At 46.2% G+C, this 16,557-nt stretch overlaps 1 protein-coding gene across 1 annotated transcript in view; it reads right to left on the bottom strand.

The window, feature by feature from the left end:
* TGFB2 (transforming growth factor beta 2) overlaps positions 1–2,658 on the bottom strand; it is a 96,876-nt gene extending 94,218 nt beyond the window's left edge. The window contains exon 1 of the mRNA XM_066611704.1: positions 1,446–2,658. Within this exon, the coding sequence (XP_066467801.1) occupies positions 1,446–1,788 (343 nt within the window). The 5' untranslated portion in view covers positions 1,789–2,658. The remainder of the gene's footprint in view (positions 1–1,445) is intronic.
* Positions 2,659–16,557: the final 13,899 nt, after the last annotated feature.

Raw genomic sequence — 16,557 nt, forward strand, 5'->3', positions numbered from 1 at the left:
TTTTCAGGATCCGTCCTTTTGGCTGCACCACCTTTCACAGTGGGTTACAGAGGTTACTTCATTTTGGGAGACACTACAGTACTTACTTCTCTCCCCCCCCCCCATTGAAATGGAATCCTGCCCAGTTCAGACACAAACCAGCAGTGGAAAGAGAAAAGATCCATTTTAGAGGCTACTGACTAAACTGCAGGGTGGGGGGAGAGGAGACAGACATGATAAGAAGGGGCCTGGGGTTAACAAAGTAAACTAATCCCATTAGAGGGAGGTTTGTTGACCCAGGTGCTTATGAAATACTAAAGGGAAACATGCGCTGATTGCTGGCTGCACCAGGGTGAGCTGAAGTGAAGAATGGGGGTGGAGAGCATCCCGAGAGAACAGACTGGGAAGCCACCTTTCCTACCCAAAGGAAAACTCTGACAAACAGAGACCATCCGAGGACAAGAATGAAAAGGAACAGATAGGAAGCCTTACTAAGGAAGGCACCAGCCTCTGACAAACATGGGGATCCAGTGTGGCCCAGTGCCCCTCATTGCCAAGGATGATTCCCCATTGGATAGCTTCTGAACTGAGAAGTCTTGGAGATGACGCCTTCTACCCTTGGCCTCAGATTTGCAAGGCGGGTTGTCAGAGAAAGTGGAGGGAAAGGCACTCTGCAGATGCTCAGAGGGACTCACTTCTGTGCTACCATTTCACACTAAGCGCAGGCACGCGAAACGGTTGCAAGATTAAGCTAAAAGCAGTTCTACTCCTCCAGAAACCTTAGCAGTCATACCTCACGCTGGATCACCAAACTTCCCTAGTTCAAAACAAAATCCCAATTAGCCTGTAATATACATACTCCACTATTTCTTAGCATCACAGATTCAGAAGGGGGTGTGTGGAAATTATGCCACTTTTTCAGAAGCAATTCACTGCATTTTCCCCACCCAGATGGTGATGTGTTGAAAAGACCACCACATCCCAATCCCTACTATTCTTCCAGCTTCTGGTGGGCCAAGCACCTGAGAGCCCAATCCTATGCCTGTCTAATCAGAAGTAAGCCCCATTATAGTCACTTACTCCCACATAAGTGTGGATAGGATTGCAGCCTCAGACCCCAATCCTATGCATGTCTACTTTGAAGTAAGTCTCATTATAGACATTGGCGCTTACTTCCAGGTAAGCGTGGACAGGATTGCAGCCTCAGAGCCCAATCCTATGCTTGCCTACTCAGAAGTAAGTCCCATCCTCGTCCATGGGGCTTACTCCCAGGTAAGCGTGAACAGGATTGCAGCCTGAGTTCGGTTCCACAGACACTCTGGCTCCCCACGGAGTGTGCGTCTTAGATGACTTGCAGCAGGCTGAGATCCGGCAGCCCCAGTTCCCTGTCTCTGCTGCGCGCGCGTACACACCCCCGTTGCCACCCAGCCCCGAGCAGCAGCAGCAGCAGAGTCGGTGGGACTTACTTTCGGAATGGGAAAGGCGCTGGTCGATCTTGTACACCTCCTTGGCGTAATACTCCTCCTCGCTGCGCTCCTTCTCGCAAGTGGCCGCCCTGTGGTTCGCCTTCTCCTGCAGCAGGTCCCTCGTGCTGTTGTAGATGGAGATGACCTCCGGGGGCACCTCCTCGGGCTCCGGGAATTCTTCCGGAGGGCTGGTGAGTTTGAGTTTGCTCAGGATCTGGCCCCGGATGGCTTCGATCCTCTTGCGCATGAACTGATCCATGTCGAGGGTGCTGCAGGTGGACAGGGCGAAGGCCACGGTGGCCAGATCCAGGGTGAGGAACACACTCAGGAGATAGCAGTGCATTGTAGAGCCTGCGAGAGAAACAACGATCGCACACACAGAGACAAAATAGGGCTTCTCTTCACCTCCCCCTCCTTCCAAAGGGGGAAACTTCTCGTTTCGTGCAAGGAAAATTGCACCAATTGCACGACTGGGATTTCTCGTGTGCGAAGAAAATGCAGGGTTTTTTTAATTCATACGGATTTTTTTTTTAATGCAAAAAAAGGTTTCCAGTCCCAGCCCAGCAGCGTTGCACCGAACCACCCGGTGCTCCAAGCGCAGGCTTCCGATTGCAACAGGTCCCCTCTCACGGTGCGGGCTGGCGAGCCAGCCTTGCAACAGGAGGGTCGAGTTCAGCCTGCGAATCAGTCGGCTTCCGTGAAAAGCAGCCACAGGTTAAGTGAGGATCGGGGATTCAAAGTTGCTACAGGTTGCGGGGGGGGGGGCGGTTGTTAAGCAGGTTGCAAACGTGGCTTTTTCCTTCGGAGACGGATCAGGAGCAGAGCGTGAGCATCAGAGCCCCGAGGAGGAGTAAACATGGAGCACGTCCACAGCGGAGTTTCTTAGAGAGCTGGAGGGAGGGGGGCCGAGCCTGCACCCGCGGCTTCCCGGCTGCTCCTCGCCAGCTCCCACGCTCCTCGGGTGAGATGGCACCGGCTGGCAGCGGGAGAGCCCGTCCAGGGGAACGCCTGCCTGCCTGCCCGCCCCCCTTCCCCGGAGGCAGCTCCCTCTGCGGCCCGACGGGGGGGACGGGGTGCAGCAGCGCTCGGAGCAGGCGGGCACCCACGTGTGTGGGGATGGAGAGCTGCGTTGTGTGTCTGCGCGCACGCCCCGGAGAGAAGCCGAGCGGTGCCAGGGACGGAGGTGTGTGTGTGTGGGGGGGCGCCCTCCTCCTCTCTCCCTCTCACTCCAGTCCCCCCCAACCTCGTCGCGTGGGCAGCGCTCGGAGCTCCGCAGACTTGCCGCAGCCACTGGTGCTCTGCGCACCGCCCCACCGGCGAACCTCTCTGGCTACTTGTGGCTGCAGAACTTTTCCAGGAGTAGCAGCTCCCTCCCTCCCTCCTCCTCCAAAACAAGCGAAGAGCTGCTGCTGCCGCCGCTTCCCCACCGTCGAGGTCTGCTGGTGTTTTCGCAGCAGCGAAGGTTGGCTCCGTCCTTCCTCTCGTCCCTCCTCCTCCTCTCCCCCGCCTAGCCTTGGCACTTCTCCTCCCCGAGTAGGTGATCTCCCCTTTTGGCCCAGGGCTGCCTGGCTCCGGCCGGCTTTCCTCCTCCCGGGAGCAGCCCCTTTGCGCCTCGCCTTGCGCTGGAGCGGGGAGCCTTCGCCTGCGGAGAACATCGCGCGCTGGCCGGGAGAGGGAGAATTTATAAGGGCTGCCCGCACCAGCCCGTGTGTGTCGGTTGTGCCTCCCAGCGCGACGCGACGTGACGTGGTGTGGGGATTGCATTGCACGCCGAGGAGTCCTCCTCCAGTCACCGCCGGCTAATTTCGCTCGGCTCCGCCAGGGCAGGCTGCAAAGAGCTGGGCGCCCGGAGCGGCGAGAAGAGGGCCCTGGGAGCCCAAGCCCATGCCTGTCTACTCAGAAGTAAGTCCCATTCTAGTCAGTGGGGCTTACTCCCAGGAAAGTGTGGCCACACACTCCCCATTGACTATAATGGAACATTTCTGAGTAGGCAGGCAGGATTGGGCTCCAAGGCTGCAATCCCATCCACACTCTCCTGGGAGTAAGCCCCATTGACTAGAATGGGACTTACTTCTGAGTAGACAGGCATAGGCTTCAGCTCTAAGGCTACAATCCTATACACACTTTACTAGGAGTAAGTCCCACTGAACTCAATAGGATTTACTTCTGAGTAGACATGCATAGGATTGCACTTTCAATCACTATGCTGTGATCTTAAAGAAGACGACTGTGCCCTTCCCCACCCCCCCAGGTTGGGTCCCTTTTCAGAAGGCTGTTTTCTCTTCTTCCCAGAAAGGGATGTGATCAGATAGGAAGAGTCTCTGCTTCTTGTGCCATTTCTGCCCACCAAATGTGTTCACCTGTGGGTCAGGCAGAAATGGGTTAATACTTAATACAAGATCACATAAGAATTGATGCAAAGTGGAGTCTGATCCTCAGAATGAAAAAGCAGTAAAGTCTCCAGTGAGCCTCTGGCACTCAAAGACTTGCTGGAGCCCATGCTGGCCCCATGCAACTGCTCAGCATGAGGGCAATTGTTCCACCTCTTGCATGAGCTGTGGGACATGGGCTTTCTTGCTGTTTCATAGCTGTGATGGGACTGTGAAGGAAAGGCTGACTTTGCTTTGTGCAAGGCCTTGTGCTATTGCAAAACCTTCATTCATTCATATAAGTTCCATCTTTAATATATTCATTTGTGTAAATTTATTCAAATTTGAAATGTAAATTAATTCTTTTTTCCCCCCAACACAGTGTCAGAGAGGATGTGGCCCTCCTGCCAAGAAGTTTGGACACCCCTGCTGTAAGGGAATGTTCACAGAAACATTTTATTATCACGTGGTCAATCACAGAAAATACCATTCCCATGCCTGTGAATTGGCTCTGGTTTGCAGAGAAAGCCTTAACATCTGTGGGTGATCCCAAAGGGCCAAATCACTGCCCTGAAATTGGATATCCAGGATCCTGTCATATCTGTTTATGAAATTCTTACAGAATTAAAAGTTCTAGAATCTCACCTAGGACCAGTCCAGACACTTGACAGCAGGGAAATATTGTAATTGGTGGAGGAATATGAATTCATGTGCACTTGCTGCCACCCAATGTACCACATCATAGGGGCACAATCTTTGCACTCCCTCTGAAAAAGAATTGTGCATACAGGAACACACATGTATACGTGTGCTCTCTGTGTCACTCCTTATGACACAAGTGTGGACTGAACAGCTTTAGTGGCGGAGAAGTGTTATGAACATACACTCATTACCCTAAAAGCAAATGCCTCAGAAGATGGCAGTGATGTTTGCAAGTCCCCTCCCCATCCCGCTGAACAGCCTTCAAGGTATAGGAATATACCTGCAAGCAGAAGGCCCCAAGGGGAGGGCAGAAGAGGAACAGTCCAGGCCAAGGAGCAAAAGCTATCAGCTCCTGAAATGGCCGTCTGGTGGTATGTTTTTTAAATCCTTCTGTGTGTGTATTTTTTAGCATTAAATTGTGAACTATCTTGAATAACTTGGTACAAAGATGGTATACAAATGCAGAAACTAGAGAACGTAAGGCACCTTCCATGATCAGCCTCTTGTCAAAGTTCAAGCTCATCTGATATTAAGGGCCCTCTCCACTCAGCAGATCACTTGCCTGGGTGTCTAGTTCCCACACTTTGAATGCATTTGTACACATTGTACTTCTAGCCTGCACACCCTCTTCAGATATGACTCATTTTGCAGTGTCTGGATTTCAGACTCTGTTCCAAAATGAGGCAGACTTCTTTGAAGCCAACTTCTCAACAGGCTCAGAGTTCCATCATTGGCTGCATATGGTGATGTGATAATGCTGCATTGGCTGCATATGGTGATATCATGGTGTATGGTGATGTCCTGTGATAATGTCCTCATGCATATTATGAGCAAGATTACCCACTGGAAAAAATGGCAGAAGGACCATTAACTAAATGACTAGTGGACCATAGATGTTGGGCCTGGGGTATCAGCAAAAGAACCTTGCAGACCCTGAAGGTAGTACTGTATTATGCATACCAGGTCACTGAAATGAACTACTGTACTTCACTGGTTTATAAAGTAGGGCATGGGCCAAGCCCTGTGGCCATCAACCTGGGACTAACCTCCCTCCCTACAGTTCTTTTTTATTCCTGAGCACCCAAAGTGACCTTTGACCTAGAGCCCTGTCCAGCTTCCCTCTCTCACTTATGGTGCTGTGGTTGGCTCTTCTAGCAACCAAAATACTACTTCAACCTCAACTGCTCCAACAGAGGTGGAGGCCATCTTCACTGCTGCTTCAGTGGAGAAGACAGTGGAGATAGCAGAAATGGAAGAGAGAACACTTGCCCCTCCCTCACCCCCATTTCTGACCACCTTTGATAGTGGCTCCTCCATCTCACCTAGCTACACTAGCAGGCCATCTTCATGCTTGCTGTTTGAAAAGAATGGCAGAACAAGAACCAGACAAAAGGAAGTAAGGGGGAGGAAGCGTGGTATGTGGGTGAGCGGGGCAGTAGTAGCCATCTCAAAGATGGAAGAAAATGAAATGGGTCATGGGAGGGGCACAACCCATAAAGTGCCACCTGATCCACTGAGTCTCATTGCCGACAGGCCCTGTGAAACCTGTCATGCAGCCAACATAAGGCTACAGAGTGGGTTTCATGAGATAGTTGTAGCCATCTTAGATTGTATCACAAATGCATATGGTGGTGAGCACACAGTTGATCTGTGGCCATTGACAACCTCTTCAGAGACATTGTCAGGATCATTTTCAGCCAATTCACATACAAGAACATCATACCCTGAGTTCTGTATAGAACCAAGTGCAGTGTAAATATCAGTTGGGTTCTGGGATCAGAACTAGATTTTACAAGAGAAACAGTGTTCCTAACCTGTGTTTCCCCTTTTAGAGGAAGTGCACAACCGGCAGGCAGTGAAATTGACAAATGGAAGAGTGTGCTTAACTCTTCTGCATCCATGGATGCTCCATTGTAAATGCATAGGGTTTTTCCCAGGTTTTATAAGCTGATTTGGGGGCAGAAAAAGGGCATTCATAATGAAGAATTGATAGGTACAGGGTTATAGCCCACTCTTATCCTGATAATGCAGTGTGTCATCCCACCCCGATCATTCACATTCTCTCAGTAATTAAAGCCCATTACAAAAGACCACCAACTGAACTGACTAGTTGATGAGATTTGCTAAGATAATGTGCAATTTTGCCTTGAAGCAAATTTGGTCCCTTAGCATTATGGCAAAGGACAAAATGTATCTGCTTCATGCTTCCAGCTGAACACAGTGGTATTCTTTTCCACTTTGGGGGGGGGGAAGACTTGGAAAGTTACTTTATTGAGCATAAGAATCTTTTGTTTCCTGTCAGTTTAAACATGGTGCCATCAAGATTTTTTGTAACAATCTTGTGGCTTCTTTTTACACTGTTGAATGCAAATGCCCTGTGTAAAATATAATGGTGATCATCTTTCTGAATCTGCTGACAATCAAAACATACACAAGTAGGTAGCTGGCCATGTTTCATATACTAAAGGCCATTGTTGGAAGAGAAATATGTTTTGGAATTTCAGAGGTAATTTTTGTAAGCTGCACGATAAAGTGCGAGCGTCAGACAATTGCACAATTCCCAGACTTTGAGGCAAGGTGGTTACAGAGCTAAAGCGGATTTGAAGTGCTCCAGGTTATGCAATAACCTTTTCAGTGGTTTTGGTTGTGCAGCTAGATGCTAGGACTGATACGGTCCCCTGTAATGATACAAACAAGGAGGACCTTACTATGATAATGAATTTTATACAATCCATATTGCAGTGACAGATGCCAAAGTCTTTCCAGTCATTGGCTGAACTTCTGTGTTGTCATAATATCCTCATGAGCATCTTAATTGAGGCAGTATCAATGGGTCATTTGCACAGTGCAGCATCTATCAGGCATGTGAAAGGTCATGCAAGGAACACATTAGATTTCTGATGATGCAGTGGGGAGAGTAGGTATGGAGACTTAGAAAGTTGAATGGGATAAAGCCTCATAGTAAGCAATGCTCTTGTCTTCACAACTCAGGAGGACAGGAGTTCAGGTTCGGTGTAGGATCTTCTGGACAGGGAGGGGGACTGGATTTAGAAACCTTAACACTACAGCAAGGCTCAAGAGGCAGCAGACCATGGGAGATGAGGCCATGGCCAACCTGCCAATGGGACCTTTTGAGTCGCAAAGCCAGGTGCAAAAACGAGATGGCACTTTTGGGGGGGCTACCCTGTTCTCTACCATCTTTGAGGCAACTATGGCCACACTGCTTCTTTACTGGTTTATCCAGCCTGACCACCACCGCTCCCATTGCAGTCGGGCATGGATGGGAAACAGGAAGCAAACCTCCCCCTCACATCCTTGTTGCTGGTCCATGCCCTGCTGCTTCGCAGGAATGGGAGTGGCTGCAGCAACTAGCCCAGGAGGAGAAGGTGTCAGGTGCCATTTTTGCCATGTGCCAAAGATATGGAGAACAGGAGTGGGAGTGGACAAGCTTGATGGTGACTGCTGCTGCCTGAGCAGCCCTGGTTGATACTGTCATATCTACTGCTGGAGCAGTTCTAGAGACCACCACCTTCATTGGTCCATGCCAGGACATGTTGGGGTTGCTAGAGTAGCCAGCAGCAGCATTGCTGCCACCAGCAAAAGGGGGGGGGGGGAGAAGCTTCTGGTCAGGGTGTGCTTTGTGCATCAAGGAATAAAAGAGGAAGCAAAATGGGGGGGGGGGGTTTGCAGGAATGGCACCTTGTCCTAGTTAGTCTTATGATCAGCCTTATGCTGAGACTGGGCTGATCCTGATATGTTCTCCCAGTGGGACGCAACAGCTCAGTTTTGCAGCTCAGGGTTTTGCAGCTCAGTTTCTAAGGCAACTGTCTGTAGCACAAATTGTCTATCCCTGTCCCTTAGAAACAGAGCTGCAGAACCCAGAAGAGTTTTTCAGCACTTTTCAACATCTCAACGGGCAAATGTATTGCTTTCCTTAAAACCAGTGGTTCCCAACCTTTAGGAGTTCACGGATGACTGAGGCAAAAATTGGAATCATTGTGGACCACATGCAACCCTCCGCACACAAAAAATACAATTAAATTTGGTAGTTTGTGGAGAAGCACTTGCTGAGACACTTGAAGTGCCAGCTGTGGCTGCAGGTGGTTCATCCTCTGCCCTCTCTGATGGTCCATGGGGAAGAGGCTTGCCAAGCGAGCCCTTTCCAACAGTCTACCAGAAAGGGCAGAGAATGGACTGCCTGCAGCTGACACTTCAGTGCCTGCAGCTGGCAGCCTGTTCTCTGCCCTCTTTGGCTATCCATGGTGGAGCACTCTCTTAGCAAGATGCTGGAAGGGCCAGCTGTGGGTGTCCGTTCTCTGCCCTCTCTGGTAGCCCATGGGGAGCACTCCCTCAGTGAGATGCTGCAAGTGATAGAAGGTGATTATTTTTTTCTGAGTCCCTGCGGACCACTTCTCAGAGTCTCATGGACGACTTGTGGTCCAGACCACAGATTGGGAACTACTGCTTAGAACACACACACACAGGCTAACAAAACAGCTCAACTGTCTGCTTCAAGTGGAACATAGAGATCATTCCACAAATTCAGCCATTGCAAGGGAAGATTGCTTTGGTAGTAGTCAAGTCCTCTTCATTAGATCCATGCCAGCATCTAATTTAATTAAAGATCCTGCTTCCTTGCACTGGGGTTGCTCCAGCCTGAATGTTGTCCTTTGGGAGGGCAAACATGCAGAATTATAGGTGATGTCACCTTTCTGGAATGAAGTGCGGGCATGAATTTGCACAATCCTGAAGATATGGGATAAGATCTGATCCCCTCATCCCCTACCCTGCACACATAAGAATACGTGCCACTTTTATGGAGTCTAGGGCTGATCCAAAATGCCTCCCCCCCCCCTTTTCCTCAATTCAAGTGATGGGGGGGAGAGGAGATTAGAAATTTGTCAGCCGCCATTTCCCCCCAGAAGCCCCTTCAGAAGGACACATCATCATGATGCAAGATCTCTGATGGGACATTTGGGAAGGAAATTCATGGCAGCAGGCAGGAGTTGGCTGTAAAAAAAAAACTCCACATGGCTGATGTCAACCACACCAAAGTGGCAGGAGAAAAAAGATTAATAGTACAAAAGGACAGTTACTGGCTCCTTAAACTTTCACAGAGTTTCTTTGGGTCAATCTTGACACTGGCACCAGTTTCAGCCCTGCCAAGTTTTGCCTGCCATCTCAGGCTGACCATTCTCAGCGCTAACCAATCAGACTTGGTTTCTCTACGTGCTGTAATTGTGGCTAACTGTACTGGTGTGCTGGAAGGTGAGTGTGTGTTCAGAGTGGGTCCAAAATTTAATTGATTTGGCCTCCAAAGGAAGATTGCCTGGAAAACTTTCCAAATATTTGGCAGGGCTTCCTTGAGCTATTTGGAGATTAATACCTTTACTTCACAAAGATAATTCACCATGACTGATTTAATGTGTGTATGATTAAGGGGCGGGTAGGTTGCTTGTTTTCCTTATGCTAGTCACAAATGTGCGTTTTGTTGCATCACTAATGACTGTTATTATCCCAACTTTCCAAAATATTATGTTCTCCTTGGCAGGGGATCAGATGGCTGGGCTTATGGGAAGGGAAGTGGGGTAAAAGGGAAGGGATTTAGGGGAGGGGTTGGGGGGTCCAATAGTTGGGGGTACTACTACTTTGCAGCCTACTTCAAAATGTTTAAAAGTTATTTTTCTACCAAAATAAATGTTAATTCTTAACAAATATTTTCCCTTGGAGGAGGAAGCAAAAGATCTGCTAGGTAGGTTCCCTGAACACAGTTTTGAGTTTCCATCCTCTCAACTTTCAAGTGGGACATTTCTCAGCTGCATCTACTGTTCAGCAAGAAGAGCTGGGTGGACAGGGGCATGCAGAGGCACTGGATTCAATGCACAATTTCAATGTTCGCTAAATATGGTGGTTGGCAGGAGTGTGCTCAATGAACAGAGCCTGAGTCACAAGTCAAGTCCCAAGCCAGTGACTCTGCAACTCGAAGCGTGAGTCACTGCATGGCTATCACACCTCGACTCACAAGAAATTTCAAATCGAGTCACAAGTCAAGTTGCAAGCCAAGGACTCAAGGACCTCCATTAGCAAAACTTCACAGCTTAAGAAAAAAAACAAAAAACATTTTAAGCCTTCCTTTCCCCCTCAACACCCCCTCCCGACATGCCTCCAGAAACCAAAAACCTATCCTCGCACCATGTCTACTTCTCTTGTTGGTCTGAAGGTTGGCTTCCAGACTGCCCACAAGGTTTTCAAAGTGACGCAGAAGGGCGAAGAAAAGGTGACCAAGCACACATGCACACACAGAGTCAGAACTCAAGTCATTTCAAGTCCCAACTCATTTTTCAAGTCACTAGCCCCGAGTCAAGTCAGAGTCAGTGAAGTTCATGACTCGAGTGGTCAGAAAATGCAGGTTGGCGTAACTCGAGTTGAATCAACCTGAGTCGAGTGGCCATCCCTGACGATTGAGGAAATGCCCATGATTAGGTACCTTCAAAATGTCATTCCTTACAATGTGCAGAGTATGGCAACTAGGCAGAGGGCCCCAGAAAGAATTGCATTATGCATCTGGGTCTTCTGTACTTAGGATATTCAGTACAATTCTGGAGATGTACCGCTGGTTCAGGTGATGTCCCATGTATGTCCCATGTCCCTGTTGCCTCTGCAAGAGGGCCCATGGTTACCATCATTGTTTAGTTGTTTATGAGATATAAAGAGAAACCACAGCAAAAAGCACTGCTTTTTTTCTTGCCATTTAATTTTGAGCATAACCAAGAACCAATTTGTACGACTTGCTGAGTATCTTTTTGCATACTGCACTTTGCAGTTTCAAACCAAATAGATGGCCATAATAAATACATTAAAACAAACCCACCAACCACCACTTCATGTAAATTAATCGTTTCACTTTCATTCAGCTGTTCAGAGGATTCGATGCAGCATCCATGGAGATGGTTTGACAACATTCCAAAATTAAATGGATAAGCAGCTGCAAAGGCCACCCACGCTTACAGTAATCTCTCAGCTGTCCCACGTTCAAAACCTCCCATTTAGTCTGGGCCGCATGACTTTGGTAGAGCTATGGCTGCAAACCAGTTACATAAGGAGCATGGAATAAAGGCCCCACTCTCAGTCCTATCTTTAGGTGAGATCTATTTGGCTGATATCAGAAATGGACTTCTCAGCACCTCAGCTGTGGAATGTCCTCCCCACAAAGATCTGACAGGTTCCCTCCTTGTCATTTAAACAGAGAAAGAAAACTTGTTTTTCCAAGGTGACATTGGTCACCTAATCACTTAAACCAGCTCCGTTTTTTAGCCCTCAAGCTTCTTTTTAGGATAGTAATTTTATTGTACCATTTTATCTTATCTGTTCATCAGTGGGGCAGGCTTCCCCCATCCAACTGGCCCACCTTGTTTAAAGATGTGTGTGCACTCATGTTGCAGTCACATTCTGGACCCTTCCCTCAATTCTAGGCAAGCTTCCTTAATACTGCAGGGAGGGGGCAGGTTGTCTTTAAAAATAGCATTAGCAGCATGTGTTGAGAGCAATTTAAATGTACCACACACACACACCAACAATTAAGGATAGTCACTGAAAAATGAGGGAAGGGCAACGATGCACATGCACCACAAGCGCTCATATCTTTAAATGTGTGGGGCTGTTTCCATGGGGAACCTGTTATCTAAACCAATACTAAATATAGGTAATTTGGAATGCATTTTCAGAAAAAGGTAAGATTAAAAACCCATGAAACAAATCAAAACCGACACATTGATCTATGTTAAAAGTAAGATTTGGCTTGAAATTTGGGGTTCTATTAAATTGGGTATCCCCAAACTGCTGGAGAACTTACTGGAACTTACAGGTATTTCATGCCAGCCCAGATGCTACTGAGGAGGGATGACCTAAATCACACATAGATCTAAATCGTACATAGATCTCCAAAATCCTTAAAGTGGAGCAGCAATGCCACCCTAATATAGCATCTTCCTGCTGCACAAAATCTAGGTGCTCCCATGACCAAGTGATAAGCTCACGTTTTGTGTCTGGAAGCCTCAGCATTTATACTCTTTTCCAGATCTGAGCAACTGAGCTCACCAAAAACAGTATAGGTTCAATGGAAATAAAAACTACCAGAGTACAAAATAACCCAATGTGTAAAGCTCAATGGAGGAATTGAGAGCACACTGGCTAGTCATTGCTCTTAGCTGTACATTTCTAGTGAGATTGGTTGACTGCATCCTACATTACAGCAATATTGGCCTAATTCAAACATACAAAAACAGAGCAGAAGACTCAGTCCTTCACTTAACAGTACTGCGGTGTTTAGTAGCACTAAATTGAAGAAAAGATGTGGCAAGTCATAGCTTTATCACTCTGAATGAAATGTGGAAAAGGTCACAAGGATTTATTCCAATGTGGTTTTCAATACAATTCAAGGACATTTTGAAAGTAATCCGAATATAGCAGGACTTAGTTCCAAGAGAATTTCTTATAAATAGGCCACCAAGTACATTTGAGGAAACAATCACTGTAAAGGCACTGATAGTTTACAGTGCAAAGAAAAGAGGGATGTTTTATTTAGCATATACAGCTTTAATAGTGAATTTAGTTGCATTAAAAGGACTCATGTAAACACCTGTGGGGACATTTTCTAAGGCTGCAATCCTAACCAGATTTCCAGCATAAGGGCAATGCAACTTCAAGGTAAGGGAACAAACATTGCCTTACTTTGAGGAGGCCTCCATGACTGCCCCCAACTGCAGGATGTAGCACATACCCCACTGGCACAGCTATGCCAGTGCTGGAAAGTTGGTGAGGATTGTGCCCTAAGAATTAAAATTACAGATGAGATGTAGGTGAAGAGTTATGGCTCAATTTTAAAAAAAATCTCTCATTCTGTCTATTTTCAGAGAAACACAATATAAATTGTTCTTTCACTGATATTTAATCTGGCCAGGTTAAATATCATTTTTAAGGACTGATAGATTGAAATACTACAAATGTAATGCAGATCAAGTAGATCTCCCCACCCTGCATTATGTGGGTGCCAGTGCATCAAATGTATTAGGTTCAAACATTGGAAATGTATCCAATAAAAGCCTCAGGCATTGATTGTATTGCTGAATTATTTGGATGAAACTTTAAGAAGTTCATCTGCTTTTGCTGAATCTTTTCATTAGCAGCCAAAAATTGTATCAGCCCCATTTTTAAGATCAGCAGCAGCTTCAAAAACTATGGAATGGTTGATCATTTGAGATTCCAGAAACTGGACTAATGGAAAAAGTTTCCGAGAAGAAACAAATCTATACACCCACACAAGCTGGGAGAAAAATTAACTCTCTTTCATATTGGAACATGAACTGCCTATAAGAAAGTTGCATTTCTCCATAAATAAACCTAAATTTCTCAAGCTTTTCTCAGTTCCAATAGATGCTACTGCTATTCATGCTCAAATAATGTCAAACCATGATCATCCAAAATTGAGACCAAACCCCACCAGAAAAGACAACCCAATAATCCTGAGATCTGCCATTTCAAGTTAAAGTGAAGCCCATTGATTTTTCCTCCATACCAGTAGATTTTTCCATAGTAAGATACAGCTGAACCTGGCACATTTCCTCTAAGTAATTTTGCTGGAGTTAATTACTTATTCACATTAGAAAAGCCAATGAAAGTCAAGAAACACACATTCATATCTGCTGGGTCATTAGGAAATATACAATAAATGTTATGCTCCGTGTTTGATTTATCAGTCTGACTACCCACTGTGATACAGCAACCATGAGAAGCTGGACTGAGTTTACCCAGTGCCTGGACAGGAAACCACCTGGGAATGCTATGTACACCCCTTGATCTTCATCAGGGAAGGACAGGGAAATATAAATGTAGCATATAAATAATAAATGATGGGGTTGAATTGCCGCATCCCCTAGCTATCTGTAAAACTGTGTATCCATATCATTACTAGCCAGAAGCAGCACATTTGGTTGCTTGCCGGAATAATTTGCTTCTGCAAGACAGGAGACTTAAGGACGCAATCCTAACCCCTTATGTCAGTGCTTTCCAGCACTGACATAAGGGCAATGCAGCTCTGAGGTAAGGGAACAAACATTCCCTTACTTTGAGGAGGCCTCCATGAGTGACTCCCAACTGCAGGATGCAGCACATGTCCCATTGGCACCACTATGCGAGTGCTGGAAAGCACTGACATAAGGGGTTAGGATTGTGCCCTAATTTGCCTAAGGAAATAAATGTTATGGAAACATTTTTTCCTGAGCCAGGTTTGTGAAAACGTAATCTTAATGGCAGAATGAGTTAATGAGCTTAACCAATCTATTTTAATGTAACACCCATAGAAAACTTTCCACAGTATCATCCCTGGTCTTTTGGTTTCTTCAGAACTTGTTCACAGGTGTCACCACAAGCGCTCCTACACAATGAACGCCTACCATGTCTAGGGATGCAAACAAGACATAAGGTGTCTGGGCACAACCAGGTTTAGTGTTTCAGCCACCCAATAGCGACTCCTGAGACTGAATTGCCTTGAAAAATTAAACTGCATTTACAGGCACCACTGTCACGTCACAGACTATGTTCTCAACATAATCATGAGCATGTAAGTGACTATCATGTCATGTGGAGGCACTTTTGACTGTGTGAACTTGCTCCCCTCCAAGTTATTTTATCAATCACTTAAAATTAACATACAGTTGTCCCACATTTTTTGCAGAGGTTCAGTTCCACCCACCCCCACAGATACAGATTTCTACAGATACTGAAATCCTCTTTAAAAATGTTGAAAACAGCGTAAGAAAATAGCCTTCCCTACTTTCACGCCACAAAACTGCAGCAATTGCAGGGCTGCCGGGCAGTCTTCTGCACTCCTGGAAGTCATTGTGGTGTGAGGCAGGGCCAAGGGCTTGCGCAACCTGGAAGTGGTTTCCAGGAGTGCTGAAGACTTTCCTGTAGCTATGAAAACAGCGTGATTTCGCAGCATGAAGGTAGGTAGGGAAGGCTATTTTGTTACTGCTTTTTAACTTGAAAACATTTTTAAAAGGTGACCCTGGCATCCGTGGATAATGAAATCAGTGGATGCTAGACCCATGGATAACACGGGTCCATTGTAGTCCACTTTGGTGCGATGGCTCAGTGAATTACAAAACTTTGATCAATATGTGTTTAGCTGGAAAACAGCGACATGATTTAAGGTTGATTCATATAAAGATCTTTAGCCACCAAAGACTGAATGGCCACTCATTCACAGGACCTATTTCTACTGATTCCCAACATTCAACAATTGCTCAGTTTTGTTTATTGCATGATCCCAGCCCCAGTGGTATTCATTTGGTTTTCTTTATTCCTTTACTCACTGCTGTTGACATAACTTCACATTTACTGTCATCAATAATGCATGTTATCTCACTGGCAAATCTAACTACTTAAATAACATGTCTTGCAGGGAGAAACAAATTAATCTAAATTAAACATTGCCATTTCAGATAATTTTATTAGCCTGATGAAAGCAGGTTAATTAGAAGGCAAAAGAGACTGGAATTTAGATGATTGGATCATGGCTGCAGGATTTAAAAAATAAAAATAATGGCTGGAAGTATTAGACAATTAAGTTTTTCACACTTTTTTTAGGAGTTTAAAAACTAGTTTAAAAGCAATCCAAAATGTCTGTATATTCTTTAGAAAATTGGGCACAGATTGGCTCAACAAAAGAACTTGGATTGCATGATGCACTAGTGCAGGGGTGTCAAACTTGTTTCATGCAAAGGGCCAAACAGCATTCATGATGCTGCTGAGGACCAGAAGTGATGTCAATTGGCAGAAAGTGATGTCATTAAACAGGTCATAACCAAAAATAAGCGCTTTTTCTCACTTAGGAACTCATTAGCTGCAAATGACAGAAGAGAAAATATGGAAATCTTGATCATATTTCAAGATATGGGAGAGCTCAATTTTCATGTAGGCTGTCCTTTCAGCAGTAACAGCACTGTTCAGCAGCTGAGAGCCTAAGGGCCAGATAAAAAGCT

This window comes from Tiliqua scincoides, chromosome 1 (genome assembly GCF_035046505.1).
Source record: "Tiliqua scincoides isolate rTilSci1 chromosome 1, rTilSci1.hap2, whole genome shotgun sequence".
In the NCBI taxonomy this organism is placed as follows: domain Eukaryota; kingdom Metazoa; phylum Chordata; class Lepidosauria; order Squamata; family Scincidae; genus Tiliqua; species Tiliqua scincoides.